The sequence below is a fragment of the Mustela erminea genome, chromosome 8 (genome assembly GCF_009829155.1).
Source record: "Mustela erminea isolate mMusErm1 chromosome 8, mMusErm1.Pri, whole genome shotgun sequence".
Taxonomy (NCBI): domain Eukaryota; kingdom Metazoa; phylum Chordata; class Mammalia; order Carnivora; family Mustelidae; genus Mustela; species Mustela erminea.
In genome coordinates, this window is record NC_045621.1 from 58,892,909 (window position 1) to 58,913,920 (window position 21,012).

Here is a 21,012-nt window from a genome sequence, read left to right on the forward strand (position 1 = left end):
TCTTCAATAGATTTCTTCCTTTTCCAAATGCCAAGTTAAAGAAGCCGTTCAAATTGTGTGAGCATAAGAACATCTTAAACTAGGGGGGCCTGGGTGACTCAGTCATTAAGCGTTTGCCTTCAGCTCAGGTCATGATCCCAGGGTCTTGGGATTGAGCCCTGCATCCTGCTGCCTACTCAGGGGGCACCTGCGTATCCCTCTCCCACTCCCCCCATTTGTGTTCCTTTTCTCTCTCTGTCAAATAAATAAATAAAATCTTAAAAAAAAATAAAAGAACAAATTAAAAAAAAAAGAACATTTTAACCCAAATTGATCTGGGATGACCATATACTCATCACACTGACAGGGATTCCCTTGATGAAGCATTCTAAATACAAATGGTACAGAAACCAGTTACCTGAATGCAGTATGAATAGGGACCATCCTTGATTTAGATGTTGCTAGGTAACAAATGTTTCCAAATGATATGCACATGAGGACTTTCTGGCATGGATATGCTGATTTAGATAGTCATTAGGATTCATTGTTAATAGAGAGATAAAATATAATTTTTTTTCAACTACCAGCAATTGTCCCAATTTTAGAAAAATGTACTTTGCCCAAATTCTAGGAGGGGAAACAGAAGATAAAGTTGATTGCAACCTGTGACTGAACTTTTCCCATATTTCTTTTAGCAATCATGTCATAGTTTCCTTTCTAGATCAAATTCAATCTTTAAAAAGAGGAAACTTTCAAACCTATGATAATAGTAAATATTAGTTGCATTGTAAAACCGTTAATTAAATTAATCTGAATAATAGATTTTCTCTGTAGTAATGTTCACTGAGGGGGAAACTCTATAGAACTACTGTAGCTCTTCATCTTTGAATTAAAGAATAACTTTCAGCCCTAGTGGAGAATGGTGAAAATACTGTGAATGCCCTTTCATAATCCAGGATATAGAAAATTTCTTTGTTCCTTAGTGTGAGGTCTGAAAACTGAGATGCAAATTTAATGTAGCTGTTCAGGCAAATATGTATTTTATGTGTCAATTATTTAGAATAGTTGGGTCCAAAGCATATGAATATATTTTTAGTGGTTTAAATTAGTTAGATAATTGCCTAAATTACCAGCTGTAGTTTGCATGTATAGACTTAGCTTCAGTCAAAGCTTTTAGAGTAATTCAAACTTTTATTTTAATAAGGATAAAAGTAGAAATTCTCCTTTGATTTGGAGACAACAATTCTAATCATTTCAAAGATAATGGAATCTCCTTTGTCATACCTTAATAAGATTAAATTAGATTAAAATATTCACTTTTGAAAAGAACTGTAAGGATAAGAGACTATAAAAATTAAACTTTGTTATATTTTTACATTTACTTTCATTTAAAATATATCCTTATAGTTTTATGTAAACATTAATTAACTTATACAAACAGTTCTCATTGTGACTTGTAGTATAATCATTTATAAATTAATAAAGTTCATAGTTTTTCTGTAAATAAAAGAAACAATGTGGGTCTGTTTTCTTGTTGAGAAATATTTAAAGTTTAGTACAATGAGACTATTTCATAGATTTTTGACAGTGATGGCAAGAGTAAATTAACTAGACTTAAATTTAAACAAAAACTATCTTAAACTAATATAAGGAGAGTAAAAATGTTATTAAAGTTTATGTGGGGATATAAGCTGAAGATCAACTTTTCTAGGGACTCAGACTGACTCTTCAATTTTAAAATAAGATAAAAATATAAAATGCATTTGTTTTCTTTTGGATGTATATTGTTATACCAAGAAATTTTTGTTTAATTGAGGTTCCCCATAAATCCCATGAAAATTTTTTAACAAACAAAATGTGTGTGTGTGTGTGTGTGTGTGTATGTGTGTGCATGAAAGGGTCAGACTGGTGATCCTAAGAGGTCTAAACCTCTACCATAAAATAGAAGATATATAAAATTCAAATATACTTACAAATAATTTAATATGAAACTTAAATATATTTTACTTAGAATAATAAAGTGAAAGTCTCTTAAACTTGATTAGCAAAAACACATAATTTGGTTATCTTCCACATTGTGCAAATATTTCATAGCAACAGATACAAGAATAGGAAAAAACCCCCTGCATTTCCCCCATTCCATTAGTTCTTTTAGATGCGGTCCCCATTTAGTTGTTAGGAAAAGTACAATTTTCTCTTTCATTTGATATTGTTTCCATTCTTCAGACTTTAAGGTCTTTAAAGAAACCATTAATGAGAAAAGACTTAATTATATATTTTATTTGGCATTTATATTCTTTATGTAGCAATTAATTGACTCAATTATGCAGTATTTATCAATTTGATAGACTTAGCAATATAATACTCTCTTCTGTACTTGCTTCATCGCAGGGGACATAAGACACTTATTTGTGGCTTGTTCTATATCTTCAACAGAGAATAAGTTTGTGAGAAATCAGTTTTTTCCCAGAGAAAGCTGCTCACTTTAGTTGTGTAAGGTTCCTGACCCAGAAATTAGATATTTGTATTGAGAAAGGATTCACCACTTTATTTAATGCAAAACAAATCTCTAGAATTTTCTCAGTCCAATTTATCATAGTTCCTTTTTGTGATACATCTCTCTACTATGCATTTAGCTTATTTTCTATTATTTCTTAATTTAATATTTCACTTTCTTCTTGTCTGTGTTTCTTGTGTTGTCACTTCATATTTTTCTCTTTATTTTGTCTTCACTCCAGGAGAGGCAGTTACATTTACAGAAACCCACATCTTCTCAAACAAACAATAGACTTTTCCTCATTACTATCACTTAAATTCTTACTCTTGGGGTCTTGCACACACCCCCATCCTGACACACTTAAATATTTCTTATTATATAAAAATTAAGCATTTTGAAGGTTAAGATGTTTTTGCAAAAAAAAAAAAAAATCATATTAGATTTGATTTACTCATTTCTTTTTTTGTTTGGTTTGATGGTCACCACTGGAACAACAATGTTGAAATAGTTAATACCTTTATTTTACACAGGGAGTAAAGTGGTACTTTAAGGAAAAAAAATCAGGATTTTTCCCACAGTCAGAAATAATACAAAGCAGAATTTGGATAGTATTAGAAGCTACCAAGTATAATTTTTCTCTCCAAATTTTCTGATTGATTTAACAATCAATACTTCATAAATTGACATCAAGTCAAGGAAATTCCAGAGCATGAAATGACAGAAGGGTATAATCAAATCTAATACACTGGTTGTAAACAATGGTCCTTTGTAATGCTCTGGAAATGATTTTATCTGCATATTTATATTTTCCCCAATGCCTCTGTATAGGAGTGACAGCTGCAGTGTAGGGAAACCACTCATAATCACAAAATAAAAAGCAATCCTACTGAATTTGCTATGGCTTACACATGAGATGCTATTTTAATCACAGTATAAAATTGCATAGGTTATGTGTTACATCCTGCAAAGCTACTGTATAGATTATCTTCCATTCAAGGAATCAAAGTTTCAATTCCCTATTTGTATTTCAGTTTGAAATGAATACTTTGATTTTTTTAAAAATTGGCCCCCCCTTTTTTTTTGCTATGCTGCTGTTGCACAACTCCTTTTTTCAGTTCTATTCAAGTTGCTGTACCATGCAAAATAACTGTTCTATGGGAAAATGAAGAATTTGTGAAGACAATGAAGAAATAAAATCAGGCATCCCCCAAAACAAAAGATCTTACTGATATTCATGACCAAGATACAGGCTGTCATTACCTAAAGTACACTCCCAGGAATCATTCAATAATGACTTAATTGGTTAGTGGGAAATATAAAGAAATAAAAATAGTCATCAACTTAGAGGAACAAGACTTTGGTATTACAATAATTCTTTTAAAGTACTTCAATTTTATTTTTAAATATGTCACCTGGGAGACTGACATATTGGTGATTTTTTGATAAAGAGTTTTCCCCCAAGTGTGATATTGTTCAGAGCAAGATATTTAGTATATTAGAGTCATGTTGCATTAATATAGTTCTCCCAATATTGGTTTAACAGAATATTGTACTGTCATTTGGACATACCTAAGGAAGAAACCGATTCTATGAAAAATTCTCAGGTGTTATGCATTTGATTTAGTATTCAACTTAGATTTAATGATGTACTTTGCTATCTGAGTTTATATACAGGATAACAATTTTTTTCCAAATATTAAGGTATTGTGACAAGGTTTCCAGCTACCCACAGACAATAACAGATACCTAAATTCCAATTTCCTCATGGATCTTCCAAAAACCACAGAGATCAACATATGAGACAAGTAAAAATATCCATAAACTATGCCTAAAGAGTAATTAGAGACAGAGACATTACACACTTTAATTTACATATAGGCAGGGAAATAAATTCCTAAGACCAGCAGAATTGGTTCAGGAAAGCACACTACAATAGAGTTACGCAGAAACTTAGTGAAGAAAGGGGGAGTACAAAGGTCTCCTTAGAGTGATGGAAAAAGTATCAAATATGGTTTACCCACAGAAGAAAAGAACACACTATATAAGAAATATTGAGAGCAGATATGTGAACTGAATGGTCAGAGCACTGCTTAATAAAGAGACTATAAAAAGTGACTTGGGTCCCTGGGTGGCTCAGTGGGTTAAGCCTCTGCCTTCACTCAGGTCATGATCTCAGGGTCCTGGGATCAAGCCCCAGGTCAGGCTCTCTGCTCAGCAGAGAGCCTGCTTCCCCCTTCTCTCTATGCCTGTCTCTCTGCCTATCTATCATCTCTGTCTGTCAAATAAATAAATAGAATATTAAAAAAAAAAAGTGACTTGAAAAGTGCACACGACCTCAGTTAGCAGCCTTAGAAAACATTACTTCTTTGGGGTGGGGGGTAAAGACTAGTGCTGAGGATTGAATATATTTCACTATAAATTTAATACCAAAACGAAAGTCTCTGACAAACTAGAAATACTGCAACAACAACAACAACAAAACAACAGCAACAACAACAAAAGGAGAAGGAGAAGGAAATACAGAATAAGCTCATCAAGGACCTTGTTGGTAAAAATTAGGAATCAAATAATATAATTTAAATTGACCAACCGAATGGCAGAAAACCATTCTTAGGAGTGCAAAGATAAGAATTAGAGCAGATACTATTAACTAAAACTGCATGGTGGAAAGGGGAGGAAAAGAATTACAGGCTAATTTTATTCTTGCTCATACTAAATCAAAATACAGTGAGAAAAACGAGAGATTAAGGACATTATATACAATTTTCTATAAAGGCAGCTACTAGAAAAAAATACAAATATTTTCAAATACCAAAACAAAAACGAAAACAGGATAAAACAAACCCAAAACCACACAGTTAAAGTTTATAAAAAACAAAGAGAACATAACATAATGACATTCTTTAAGAGAGTATATTCAACATAGAATATGTTAGTACTAAGAAAAAACATAGTAGTTATATCAGTAAGTATAATTACCTATTTTAATTATAAATTAAAAGAGAAGTATTATTTTTTCTTATAAGAAAGAAAGGAAAACCAACTCTGGAATATAATAAAAAATACAACTAAAACAAAGAAAGACTAAAAAGTGGTTTAAATATGTAATAAGGAAATAGAACTGGGAAAATCTTTTAAAAAAACATAAAAGACTACTTTGCAGCATACTACTAAAATAAATTTTAAAAATCTAATAAAAGTCTGAGAAATAAGACTTTATAAAACTGGTACTAGTTGAGAGGGACAAGGGACTACTTGAATAGCCCAATCTCTGGAGAAAAAAGAAAGAAATTTGTCAAAAAGCTACTCCACAAATAAGTATCAGACTTGGATGATTTCACGGGGCAATCATTCTTAACTTTTAAAGATCAGATAATCCCCAAACTATTTGATAGTTCTTTAGCATGGAAAATAGAAAAGAATTTCCAAATTATTTTCGGAAGGAATTATAACATTGATACCAATACCTGATGAAATTGCATATATAAACACACACACACAAATTGCAGATGAGTCTCCCTAATGAATACTGATGTAAAAATCCTAAATTAATTTTAGATAAAGAAAATCCAACAGCGTAATAAAAAATGAAATACATCATGACCATATGTGACTCCTTTCAGAGATGTTAGTAAGACCATTAGTAAAATATATCATAAAAATAAATAGAATAGCATACCCATTTCCACAGATGCTTAAAAGGCAATGTGCAAATTTTAACACCATTCTTAATAAATATAAGTTAATGGAAAGCCTTAAAAGTCTAAAACACATACAACTCAACCCAAATGCTATCATTTGAATTAATGAAAAAACTTGCCATTCACACAAAAACCAGGAACAAGGCATGCTGTTTACCATTAATTTCTTTTTAATAATATGTTGGAGGTAATAGCTAGCACAAAAGAACAATAGAAAACTATTAGATGTACAGGAATTGGAAAAAAATGTAAAATAATTTCTATTTGAGATAATAAGACACTTGAAAAATTCATGAGAGTCAATGTATAAGCCACTGGAAACTAAGAAAACTCACTAAGGTAGTAGGATATAAAATTAACATACTCAGAAAAAATCACTAGCCTTAAAAATGATCTGAAGATATAATGAAAAAGAAGATCCTATTTATAATCTCAACAATAACAAAAAGTTAAATGCCAGGTAGCAAACTAAAGAGTAAGAAAACATTGTGAACACTCCTGAAAGACATATACTAGATTTAAAAATGAGAGTACATATAATATTCTTGTATAGAATAACTCAACACATAAAGATGTGTTATTTATAATTTATAAATAATTAATTTATAAACTTAATGCAAATCTAGTAAATTTTTTTCCTTATCAAACAAGTCATTTCTAAAGTTCATATAGGATGCTATAGCAAGAAATAACCTCAAACCTCTGAAAATTAGTGTCAAAGGGAGCATGTCATAGCAAAGATTCATTGTATATTTAAAACAGTGTGATTCTGAATGATAAATAAGCTAACAAAGGAGAATAGGAAGTTCAGAAATATACTCAAGCACATAAGGAAGTTTAGTATGTGGTAATGGTAGCATCTCAAGTTATTGATGAAAAGATAGACTTTCTAATAAATGATGTTAGAACAACTGGAGAGTTGTTGATAAAATGATAAATTAAACATACACCTTGCTAAACCAAGGTGTGTGTGTGTGTGTGTATACCGATATAAACCAAGCTAAACTTAAAATGTAACAGAGATTCTAAAGCGATACAAGTTCTAAGAAAATAATTTTTACAACCTTGGAATGGTAATAGTGACTCAAAAATTCAGAATCAACAAAGGAAATGCTTGGTAAATTTAGTTGCACTATAAACAAACAAACAACAACAAAACCTTTGCATGATGAAAATCAGGAAAAAGACAAAAAAATATTTGCTGGGAAGATGTGCCACTGATTTTACCATTTGAAAAAAAAAAGACAAAAAAATGTACGTAAGAAATGGACAGATGACAGAAAAAGAAATGTCCTACTGCTTAAATATCTGAACCTCATTCATAATAAAAGAAGCGTAAACTAGAACTAACTGAGGTACTACTTCTCACCTATCATAATGACAATTATCGAGAAGACTGACTCATTCTGTTAGCATGGCTTTGGCAGAAAGATCTATTACATTGCTGATGGTAGTGTAAAATGGTTCAAACTCTAGGGAGGGGAGTTTAGTAGATTCTAAAAAATTGCATATGCATTTACCTTTTGACCCAGAAATCCCACTTATTGACTCTTCTCCTGAAAATAATTTTCCCAAAATATACATACAGGTACTCAATTCATTCTGGCATTGTTTGTAATGCCCCAAATTTGGAAACAACCTTTAGTTCCATGTAGGGGACTGGATTAACAACAGTATAACCAAGTCAAATGGCTGTAAAAGCAACTGATCAATTCTGTAAGGCACCAAAGGGTAATGACAGCTATGTTTTGTTTTTTTTTTTAATTACAAAATTATAATGGAAACATATTTTGAAAACACACTCAAATGAAGAACGTATTAAAATTACTAGTAGCAGTAATATCAGTAGCAGAATATCAACAGCATTATGTACATGTTGACTTTTACTTACGGTTTACAGTTTTGACTGGTAATATTGGGTTTACCCTCTCTGGGGAGGCAGCATTTTCTTCATCTGTCACATATTCAAAATTAATGATGAACATCATAGCCACACCCTCTTGGTTTTTCACTGGAATTATGTGAGTGTTACAAATGAACGTGGACCCTAAGGAGATGAAAAATGAATCTTAGGTCAAAAACATGCTTTCATTTTGAAATGTTAGTAATATTAAAATTATAATAAACCTTTAGAATTTTCTATCATAAATGACTTAAAATTTAAGAAAAATAATTTGACTTTTATTTCATATTTCATTGCATGTATATTTACAGGAAAATGTACAAATTTTGACATAAAGACCTTAAAGGCAAATTTGGGTACTTCTTTATGGAAAAACAGAACATCAAATATTATTTGTCTTCACACCTACCACTGTAATAGTATAGGGTAAAAAGCATATTCTTTAACTTTGTAGAAAAACTCAGGCTTCTTATATATATTTTGATTAATTCTGAATTTGTATAAAATAAAGCTATATGAACAGAAAGAAAACTCATTTGTGTCATCTTGATCTTAGTGCTAAATTCTTTCTTTTTTTTTTTTCTTTTAATTTCCTGGATATAAAATAGTAAGTTATTGACTCTGTATACATTCCAATACTTCTTTTCTTTTTATCTGCAAAATTCACAGTGCCCAAATTATAATGATTTTATTTGGTATATAATCTGTTAGAAAATAAGAACAATATTTTGTATATATTACTGTGCTAATTTAATTCCTTAACCGAAAAGATGATATTCTTTTTAAAGCACAATTGTGGGGCTAATAAGATATATTTTATTAGACTTTTCTGGAAATGAGAAGAACAAAAGGATGACTCAGTTTACAATTAACTACTGCCATCCATCCTCTAACAGAAAATCCAAGATCCAAGATTTAGAGAATTCTGTCAAGATGGTGATTTCTTTTAAATCAATTGACTTCTGACGGACTTCTTGAACTTGATTTCTAGAACTAAGTATTTCCTTAAAGTAGCTTACATCTTTACCCTCTGGATATTTCTTTTTTTTTAGTCATGGTAATGGAAATTTCAGGTTAGGGATTTGTTTGGGTTCAAAAGTATTTTATTTTTAAAATGCAAAACTTCAGGAAAAGTTCTCAAGTATTCAGACAATAGAGCAATTTTTTTTTTTTACTTTTTTTTTTTTTTTTGGACTAGCTGGAACCATCGTGAATCTTGTGGAAAATGATGGTTCAGTGCAGAGAGAGGAGCAGTTTGGGAGCAAGCTGGACCTGGGTACAGAGAGAGCTGTGAGAAAGTGAGAGATCAGGAGCCTGAGGCCAGGGAATTGTCAAATAACGGAAGAATGTAGTTGGAAGCCCCAAATCCCTAAGACCAGTGGACTAGTATTCCAAAATGGTGTCCTATGCGTGCTATAAATATTAAAAACAAAGTAAGTGTGAGAAAATTCTTTCCTCTTTTTTCATCCTTAAAACCTGGCTCCTACTGCCAGAGCTGAGAACAAAGACTATTGCTAGTATTGCTATAGACTGAGACATCACAGATGGAAGAGCTTTGGAGGGTGGGCCTAGAGATCTACTTACTATTTATGAAATTGTTTGTATGAGTGAACATGTTCTAATTTCTAAGGAACTGACTTACAAAAACACTTTTAGAACATGGACTCTTAGTTAGTTGGGGAAGTCTATGTGCTAGTTATGATTCAGATTTTTAAATGTCAATAGCCTGCCAGATTTGAAGTGTAGAAGATCTTATTTATAATTAATCTCATATTTTCTATAAATACGGCCATGGTTTTACAGATGTTGAAAAGTATGTCTTAAGAATGACATGCTGCACCTTCATAGTCTTCAGCTAGATCTTCGATTCATTTAATAAAATAGTTAGCTAGAAGACTTGTCATAGTTTCCATGGTAACAAACGGGATGACTTTAGTAAACAGAAAATAAACAATTTAAGACTGTTCCATTAGAACTAAAAATAGAATTGCTTCAGGCCAGGCATTACAATACAAACTGGCTAAACAGAGAGACTGAGAAGATGCTAGAAATAGCCATTGTGTATTCTGCTAATGAACCAAAATACATATTGATTTAACCACTTAAAATGAGATTTCTTGGATCATTTAGAATATCATTGTGAATTCACTGATTTGTTACTTAGCAGTTTCAAATATTCCAACAATTGAAGTGTATTGCTGATTGTACCACAAGATATAAAGCACAGATTTTTAAGAAATCAATAAATAAAAGATGTGGGAATAGAGATCTAATAGGTTGGTAATAGAGCATAGTAATTTCGCTTCTGGTAATAGGGGAAAAATCACGTATTGCAATACTAATGCTTGTAAATTTACTGGCTAGTGCTAAAAAATCATAAAACTATAGTGCTTTATAAAAACGTTCAGTTATATGCATTGTCTCTATAGCATATTGAATATATGTAATTAATCTGGGATTTACTGCCCACCAGCATTGTTTCCTGTGTGTTTCTATTAAGCAATATATCTCCTCTAAAGTCAACTGAAAATTCACATTTACAATTTTTTCCCTTTTAGTTTTTGGATTTAATGTCTCCATCAATCTTGCAAAGCATCCTGGAAAGCAGATATTGAAAGGAGATAAATGGAATTTAGAAGAGAAGGAGAATTAAATACATTTTATAGAGCAAAAACATTTTAGCTTGCATCATTCGCAAACTCCCAAGTTCTGTCAAGGTATTACTTTTGTAAAGTAAGGCATTAAGAAGGCATTACTGTGTGCTCCTAAATACTGTTCTTGAATGCAACATTGGGAGAAAGAGAAATGGAAATACGATCCAGCAAACACTAATCTAGCAATGAAGAAAAAAAACAGACACACTCAATAATATGTAAATTAGAGAACAAAACCAATCTAGAAAGAAAAAGTTCAATCACCTTGTTAAAATGAATCCGTATTCAAATGGAATTAATAGTGTTTGTTAAGAAGCTTATTTACAATAAGATTATCTAATAATTTTACAATTATACATGCAATTATACAAATATTAGTTAAACCCAGGTTCATTTCCATGTTTTGTCTCCTGAGTAAAAACATTCTCAAAACCAGGAAAAGCTGCTTAGGAGAATAATGCTCATTATAATAAAATGTCTAGTATGTTAATTTTTAACTGTGGCCATACAGCAAGCAAACTCAGGTAATCTGAATAATTTTTGTTTTATTAATAAATTGGTGGTATATTCCTAGCTTTCTCATTTAAAAATAAAAGACCAGGACTTCTCCCTTTGAGCTACTTTAAAGACGTTTTATTCTACTGTTTTTTTTTTTAATATTTTATTTATTTATTTGACAGAGAGAGCACACACAGGGGGAGCTGCAGGCAGAGGGAGAAGGAGAAGCAGGCTCTACACAAAGCAAGGAGCCCAGTGGGGGCTTGATCCCAAAACCCTGAGGTCATGACCTGAGCCGAAGGCAGGCACTTATTCAACTGAGACACCCAAGCATTCTATTCTACTGTTTGTATTTACAGGGCATACATATGTCCCCTAAAATCAATAAATGTGTATTGAGTACCTAGTGTTGGGTCACACACTGGTCTGGGTTCCCAGGTGGTGATGACAAAAACAGCAATAAAAAAACCAAAGCTTCTGCTCTTATGGAATTTATATTATCATAATATACAAATGAATAGACATCTAATGTATGAAGTAAAAATAAGTACAATGAAGGAAGAGAGAGCAGAATAAGATGATAGATCATAATAGTAGTAAGGGGATGCAATTCTTTTGAAAATGACATGTAAGCAAAGACATAAAAGAAGCAATGGCATTCACTGTGTGGTCCATAGATAGAGTGCAGGAGGCAGAGAAAACTGCAAGTACAAAAGTCTTCAGTTAAAAGCAGGGTTGTAGAGGGGGAGGAGTCAAGATGGCGGAGAAGTAGCAGGCTGAGACTACTTCAGCTAGCCGGAGATCAGCTAGATAGCTTATCTAAAGATTGCAAACACCTGAAAATCCATCGGCAGATCGAAGAGAAGAAGAACAGCAATTCTGGAAACAGAAAAACAACCACTTTCTGAAAGGTAGGACCGGCGGAGAACTGAATCCAAAGCGACGGGAAGATAGACCCCGGGGGGAGGGGCCGGCTCCCGGCAAGCGGCGGAGCAACTGCGCACAAAATCAGGACTTTTAAAAGTCTGTTCCGCTGAGGGACATCGCTCCAGAAGCTAAACCGGGGCGAAGCCCACGCGGGGTCAGTGTGGCCTCAGGTCCCGCAGGGTCACAGAAGGAACGGGGGTGTCTGAGTGTCGCAGAGCTTGCGGGTATTGGAACGGGAAAGCTGGCTACAGAGACAGAGCCGACAGTAAGCTCACAGCTCGGTGTTACCTTGAACCGGTCGCAGGCTCTGTGAGCTCGGAGCGCGGCCAGAGGTCAGGCAGACGGGAGTAACTGGGCGCTGTTCTCTGAGGGCGCCCTGAGGAGTGGGGCCCTGGGCTCTTGGCTCCTCCGGGCCGGAGACCAGGAGGCCACCATTTGTATTCCCGTCCTCCAGAACTCTACGGAAAGCACTCAGGGAACAAAAGCTCCTGAAAGCAAACCCCAGCGGATTACTCACCCCGGCCCCAGATAAGGGCGGTGCAATTCCGCCTGGGGCAAAGACACTTGAGAATCACTACAACAGGCCCCTCCCCCAGATGATCATCAAGAAATCCAGCCGAGACCAAGTTCATCTACCAAGGAGTGCGGTTTCAATACCAAGGAGAGCAGCAGAATTCCAGAGGAGGAGAAAGCAAAGCACGGAACTCATGGCTTTTGCCCTGTGATTTTTTTTAGTCTTGCAGTTAATTTAATTTTTTTCTTTTTCATTTTTTGGTTTTTTTTCTCGCCTTCTGGTAAATTTTTTTTTAACTTTTACCTTTTTCTTTTTTAACGTTTTTTAACCAGTTTATCTAATATATATATTTTTTCTTTTTTATATTTTTCTTATTTTTTTTAATTCTTTTCTTTTTTTTTCTTTTTTCTTTTTTTTTCTTTCTTTCTTTTTGAACCTCTTTTTATCCCCATTCTCCCGCCTCACAATTTGGGATCTCTTCTAATTTGGTTAAAGCATATTTTCCTGGGGTTGTTGCCACCCTTTTAGTATTTTACTTGCTCCTTCATATACTCTTATCTGGACAAAATGACAAGAAGGAAAAATTCAACACAAAAAAAACAACAAGAGGCAGTACTGAAGGCTAGGGACCTAATCAATACAGACATTGGTAATATGTCAGATCTAGAGTTCAGAATGACAATTCTCAAGGTTCTAGCCGGGCTCAAAAAAGGCATGGAAGATATTAGAGAAACCCTCTCGAGAGATATAAAAGCCCTTTCTGGAGAAATAAAAGAACTAAAATCTAACCAAGTTGAAATAAAAAAAGCTATTAATGAGGTGCAATAAAAAATGGAGGCTCTCACTGCTAGGATAAGTGAGGCAGAAGAAAGAATTAGTGATATAGAAGACCAAATGATAGAGAATAAAGAAGCTGAGCAAAAGAGGGACAAACAGCTACTGGACCATGAGGGGAGAATTCGAGAGATAAGTGACACCATAAGACGAAACAACATTAGAATAATTGGGATTCCAGAAGAAGAAGAAAGAGAGAGGGGAGCAGAAGGTATACTGGAGAGAATTATTGGGGAGAATTTCCCCAATATGGCAAAGGGAACAAGCATCAAAATTCAGGAGGTTCAGAGAACGCCCCTCAAAATCAATAAGAATAGGCCCACACCCCTTCACCTAATAGTAAAATGTACAAGTCTCAGTGACAAAGAGAAAATCCTGAAAGCAGCCCGGGAAAAGAAGTCTGTAACATACAATGGTAAAAATATTAGATTGGCAGCTGACTTATCCACAGAGACCTGCCCAGCCAGAAAGAGCTGGCATGATATTTTCAGAGCACTAAACAAGAAAAACATGCAGCCAAGAATACTATATCCAGCCAGGCTATCATTGAAAATAGAAGGAGAGATTAAAAGCTTCCAGGACAAACAAAAACTGAAAGAATTTGCAAACACCAAACCAGCTCTACAGGAAATATTGAAAGGGGTCCTCTAAGCAAAGAGAGAGCCTACAAGTGGTAGATCAGAAAGGAACAGAGACCATATACAGTAACAGTCACCTTACAGGCAATACAATGGCACTAAATTCATATCTCTCAATAGTTACCCTGAATGTTAATGGGCTAAATGCCCCTGTCAAAAGACACAGGGTATCAGAATGGATAAAAAACCAAAACCCATCTATATGTTGCCTCCAAGAAACTCATTTTAAGCCCGAAGACACCTCCAGATTTAAAGTGAGGGGGTAGAAAAGAATTTACCATGCTAATGGACATCAGAAGAAAGCAGGAGTGGCAATCCTTATATCAGATCAATTAGATTTTAAGCCAAAGACTATAATAAGAGATGAGGAAGGACACTATATCATACTCAAAGGGTCTGTCCAACAAGAAGATGTAACAATTTTAAATATCTATGCCCCCAACGTGGGAGCAGCCAACTATATAAACCAATTAATAACAAAATCAAAGAAACACATAAACAATAATACAATAATAGTAGGGGACTTTAACACTCCCCTCACTGAAATGGACAGATCATCCAAGCAAAAGATCAGCAAGGAAATAAAGGCCTTAAACGACACACTGGACCAGATGGACATCACAGATATATTCAGAACATTTCATCCCAAAGCAATAGAATACACATTCTTCTCTAGTGCACATGGAACATTCTCCAGAATAGATCACATCCTCGGTCCTAAATCAGGACTCAACCGGTATCAAAAGATTGGGATCATTCCCTGCATATTTTCAGACCACAATGCTCTAAAGCTAGAACTCAACCACAAAAGGAAGTTTGGAAAGAACCCAAATACATGGAGACTAAACAGCATCCTTCTAAAGAATGAATGGATCAACCGGGAAATTAGAGAAGAATTGAAAAAAATCATGGAAACAAATGATAATGAAAATACAATGGTTCAAAATCTGTGCGACACAACAAAGGCAGTCCTGAGAGGAAAATATATAGCAGTTCAAGCCTTTCTCAAGAAACAAGAAAGGTCTCAGGTATACAACCTAACCCTACACCTAAAGGAGCTGGAGAAAGAACAAGAAAGAAACCCTAAGCCCAGCAGGAGAAGAGAAATCATAAAGATCAGAGCAGAAATCAATGAAATAGAAACCAAAAAAACAATAGAACAAATCAATGAAACTAGGAGCTGGTTCTTTGAAAGAATTAATAAAATTGATAAACCCCTGGCCCGGCTTATCAAAAAGAAAAGAGAAAGGACCCAAATAAATAAAATTATGAATGAAAGAGGAGAGATAACAACTAACACCAAAGAAATACAAACTATTATAAGAACATACTATGAGCAACTCTACGCCAATAAATTTGACAATCTGGAAGAAATGGATGCATTCCTAGAAACATTTAAACTACCACAACTGAACCAGGAAGAAATAGAAAGCCTGAACAGACCCATAACCAGTAAGGAGATTGAAACAGTCATTAAAAATCTCCAAACAAACAAAAGCCCAGGGCCAGACGGCTTCCCGGGGGAATTCTACCAAACATTTAAAGAAGAACTAATTCCTATTCTCCTGAAACTGTTCCAAAAAATAGCAATGGAAGGAAAACTTCCAAACTCATTTTATGAGGCCAGCGTCACCTTGATCCCAAAACCAGACAAGGATCCCATCAAAAAAGAGAGCTATAGACCAATATCCTTGATGAACACAGATGCGAAAATACTCAACAAAATACTAGCCAATAGGATTCAACAGTACATTAAAAGGATTATTCACCACGACCAAGTGGGATTTATTCCAGGGCTGCAAGGTTGGTTCAACATCCGCAAATCAGTCAATGTGATACAACACATCAATAAAAGAAAGAACAAGAACCATATGATACTCTCAATAGATGCTGAAAAAGCATTTGACAAAGTACAGCATCCCTTCCTGATCAAAACTCTTCAAAGTGTAAGGATAGAGGGCACATACCTCAATATCATCAAAGCCATCTATGAAAAACCCACCGCAAATATCATTCTCAATGGAGAAAAACTGAAAGATTTTCCGCTAAGGTCAGGAACATGGCAGGGATGTCCATTATCACCACTGCTATTCAACATAGTACTAGAGGTCCTAGCCTCAGCAATCAGACAACAAAAGGAAATTAAAGGCATCCAAATCGGCAAAGAAGAAGTCAAATTATCACTCTTCGCAGATGATATGATACTATATGTGGAAAACCCAAAAGACTCCACTCCAAAACTGCTAGAACTTATACAGGAATTCAGTAAAGTGTCAGGATATAAAATCAATGCACAGAAATCAGTTGCATTTCTCTACACCAACAGCAAGACAGAAGAAAGAGAAATTAAGGAGTCCATCCCATTTACAATTGCACCCAAAACTATAAGATACCTAGGAATAAACCTAACCAAAGAGACACAGAATCTATACTCAGAAAACTATAAAGTACTCATGAAAGAAATTGAGGAAGACACAAAGAAATGGAAAAATGTTCCATGCTCCTGGATTGGAAGAATAAATATTGTGAAAATGTCTATGCTACCTAAAGCAATCGACACATTTAATGCAATTCCTATCAAAGTACCATCCATCTTTTTCAAAGAAATGGAACAAATAATTCTAAAATTTATATGGAATCAGAAAAGACCTCGAATAGCCAAAGGGATATTGAAAAAGAAAGCCAACGTTGGTGGCATCACAATTCCGGACTTCAAGCTCTATTACAAAGCTGTCGTCATCAAGACAGCATGGTACTGGCACAAAAACAGACACATAGATGAATGGAACAGAATAGATAGCCCAGAAATAGACCCTCAACTCTACAGTCAACTAATCTTCGACAAAGCAGGAAAGAATGACCAATGGAAAAAAGACAGCCTCTTCAATAAATGGTGCTGGGAAAATTGGACAGCCACATGCAGAAAAATGAAATTGGACCATTTCCTTACACCACACACAAAAATAGACTCAAAATGGATAAAGGACCTCAATGTGCGAAAGGAATCCATCAAAATCCTTGAGGAGAACACAGGCAGCAACCTCTTCGACCTCAGCCGCAGCAATATCTTCCTAGGAACAACGCCAAAGGCAAGGGAAGCAAGGGCAAAAATGAACTATTGGGATTTCATCAAGATCAAAAGCTTTTGCACAGCAAAGGAAACAGTTAACAGAATCAAATGACAACTGACAGAATGGGAGAAGATATTTGCAAACGACATACCAGATAAAGGACTAGTGTCCAAAATCTATAAAGAACTTAGCAAACTCAACACCCAAAGAACAAATAATCCAATCAGGAAATGGGCAGAGGACATGAACAGACATTTCTGCAAAGAAGACATCCAGATGGCCAACAGACACATGAAAAAGTGCTCCATATCACTCGGCATCAGGGAAATACAAATCAAAACCACAATGAGATATCACCTCACACCAGTCAGAATGGCTAAAATAAACAAGGTTGGAAATGACAGATGCTGGCGAGGATGCGGAGAAAGGGGAACTATCCTACACTGTTGGTGGGAATGCAAGCTGGTGCAAACACTCTGGAAAACAGCATGGAGGTTCCTCAAAATGTTGAAAATAGAACTGCCCTATGACCCAGCAATTGCACTATTGTGTACTTACCCTAAAGATACAAACGTAGTGATCCAAAGGGACACGTGCACCCGAATGTTTATAGCAGCAATGTCCACAATAGCCAAACTATGGAAAGAACCTAGATGTCCATCAACAGATGAATGGATCAAGAAGATGTGGTATATATACACAATGGAATACTATGCAGCCATCAAAAGAAATGAAATCTTGCCATTTGCGACAACATGGATGGAACTAGAGCGTATCATGCTTAGCGAAATAAGTCAAGCAGAGAAAGACAACTATCATATGATCTCCCTGATATGAGGAAGTGGTGATGCAACATGGGGGCTTAAGTGGGTAGGAGAAGAATCAATGAAACAAGATGGGATTGGGAGGGAGACAAACCATAAGTGACTCTTAATCTCACAAAACAAACTGAGGGTTGCTGGGGGGAGGGGGTTTGGGAGAAGGGGGTGGGATTATGGACATTGGGGAGGGTATGTGCTTTGGTGAGTGCTGTGAAGTGTGTAAACCTGGTGATTCACAGACCTGTACCCCTGGGGATAAAAACATATGTTTATAAAAAATAAAAAATTAAAAAAAAAATGCAGGGTTGTAAGCTCAAGGAGCAATGTGGAAGCCAGTGTAGCTAGTGCAGTATGTTGGTTGTTGGGAGGATGTGGTTGAAAAGTAGGTGAGATTGTAGGAGGAGTAGGAAACCACACCATGTAGAAAGCTCATGCATGGATTTGGAACTTTCTTCTCAGTTACACAAGAAGGTTTTTGTGCAGCGGCTGACATGATTTGACTTAAAACTACCCCTCTGACTTCTGTGTGAAAAATAGCTTGGGATACCAGCACAAAAGCAGGGAAGCCAGTAGGAAAATATCACACTAATACTGACAAGCAGTAAGAGTGTCTGGACCAGGGTGGTGCTGAAGATGGTGAGAAAGGGTCTGTTTGAGATGGTTTTCAAGGTAGGGATTATAGGGCTTGCTGGTGTAATACATGGCATGTGCGGGAATGAGAGGGGTCACAAGTCCAATCTTGGAGGTTGAGAAAGTGGAAGAATGGAGATGCTTATTTATTAAAATGGGGAGGACTGTGGAAAGAGGTGGTTCTGTGAATTGTGTAAATCTATAGGTTTGGGTTATATTAGGTCTGTGGTTGCTTATTAGATATCCAAATGCAGATGTCTAGAAGGCAGTTGGGTATAGGACTCTGCAGTTTGGTTCAGGGATTGATCCAAGCCAGACCTATGAACTTGAGAGTAATTAGGAAATGGATTATATTTAAAAATAGTACAAGGTCATCTAGGGAAAAAATAGAGAAGTTGGATTTTGAGCTCAACATTAAGGGACTACAACATCAAAGAAGGGAAGATGAAAAACCAGAGAACATTGTAGAGGAGACATAGAAGTGAGAAGCAAATTCAGAGTCTAGTGCACTGGGGGCTAAGAGAAGAAAGTATTGCTAGAGGAGGGCATGAATCAACTACAAAAAACTTGCTAATAGGCTCAGTGAGGGCTAAGAAAAGATCAAGTCAAGGGTAGCTTCTTTTAGTAGATTAGGTAGATTAGGGGCTAGGAAATTATTTGGAATACATGTAAGAATGAACAAGAATAGGAGTGTACAGTGGGTGCCTGGCTGGCTCAGTTGGTAGAGCAGGTGACTCTTGATCTCAGGGTTGTGAGTTCAAGGTCTATATTGACTACAGAGCTTACTTTAAAATAAATTCTTAAAAAAAAAAAAAAAAAGAATAGAAGTGTACACAATTACAGGAAAGTCTTTTGAGGTGCTTTACTAAAAAGGTGATCAGAAACCGGGGCTGGTAACTAGAAAAGATTTTGAAGTGATCAGACATTGGATTGTTTGGGTTGAGAGACACTACAGCATATTTATATACAAATGGAATTAATGTGTTTATTGATTACATTTCAAATTTTTATTGCATAACAAAATTCGGTATTCGGTCCCACCATTTGGTAAGGTCAGTATAAGTCTAATAGTAATTTACAGGACAGTAGTTTTCTGATTTTTGTTTCCTTAGTCAAGTGCAACTCGACTTTAGTGTTAATTAATTTTCCATGTTTTTGAACCTGTAGAAAATAGTTTATAATCTATTGCTTGAGAGTATCACTCTGTAACCAGAGTGTCTGAATCTGAATCCTGGCTCCATCCTTTAACTGCTGAGTAAATGGATGGTTTTAGAAATGCCACAGCAACTCAGTTTACTCTTCTGTACAATGAAGGGGATTCTTACTCCATAGAATTGTTCTGGGGACCAAATGAATTAATACCTGTGTACTGTGATATTAGAATAGAATTCTCCCTTTCTCAATTTTCACTCATGTGATATGCTAATAACTATCAAGGAACTAAAGTGAGAACAATGTCTTTCCAATTCACACATGCAGATTATGAAGGAAATAGCTATAGAGCCTTTATATCCAGGATGTTAGAACAGATAGGGAGAGGAGAGTGGTGAGAGGATTGGGGAAGAGATCTTTTTGGAGAGGACTGGCCCATTGCTGGAGCTTCCCTCCTTCCTCCCTCAAGTGCTACCACTTTCCAAGGCCAGGCCTAATTAAGGGATTTTAAAGGCCCCCTCTAGGACCTTTGAAATATGTTTTCTGAAGATGAGAGACATGGACAATTGGTATTTGAAAGCTATGTGGATGAATGGTGGGTCATAGTGGGAACTCAACCATGAGGGTGTAGAGGGCCGAAAAGGAACAACCTCTCAATTTCTGTGGCAGAGACAATGGGAATAATTATTGGGACAGGCAGGTATAACCAAGTATTGGCAGAAGGGCCTCAAGGTCAAGTCTTCTGGACCAGGAGTGGGCACAGGGTCCTCCAGGGATGGGGATGAAGGAACTGCAGAGGAAGAGAGAGATAGCAAACTACCAGACGCTGGAGGCCAAGGAAGAAATAGGCAAGAAACTCCAGAGTGCAGGGATAGAACCAGCAAGGGAAGGAACCTGAAGGGAGGCAGAGTCCTGCAAGAGTTCTGAAGAGCCTATCTAGGAAAGGCAGTGTCAGCTCTGCCCTTTGGACAGATCCAGAGAAGGTAAATACAACAGCCAAGTATGGACTACCCTGCTCTGTAATCTTTCTGCCTTCAATGTCCACAATTGCCAAACTATGGATAGAAGCTAGATGTCCATCAACAGATGAATGGATAAAGAAGATGTGGTATATAGAGACAATGGAACACTATGCTGCCATCAAAAGAAATGAAATCTGGCCATTTGCGATGATGTGGATGGAACTAGAGGGT

At 35.5% G+C, this 21,012-nt stretch overlaps 1 protein-coding gene across 7 annotated transcripts in view; it reads right to left on the bottom strand.

The window, feature by feature from the left end:
* KCNH7 (potassium voltage-gated channel subfamily H member 7) overlaps positions 1–21,012 on the bottom strand; it is a 494,539-nt gene that overhangs the window by 143,461 nt on the left and 330,066 nt on the right. For 6 of the 7 annotated variants that reach the window (XM_032355760.1, XM_032355759.1, XM_032355758.1 and 3 more), the window contains exon 3: positions 8,069–8,224. In XM_032355760.1, the coding sequence (XP_032211651.1) occupies positions 8,069–8,224 (156 nt within the window). Of the gene's footprint in view, positions 1–8,068; positions 8,225–17,084; positions 17,091–20,037; positions 20,043–21,012 lie in introns of those variants that run through there. The other variant, XM_032355762.1, reaches the window with a different exon arrangement.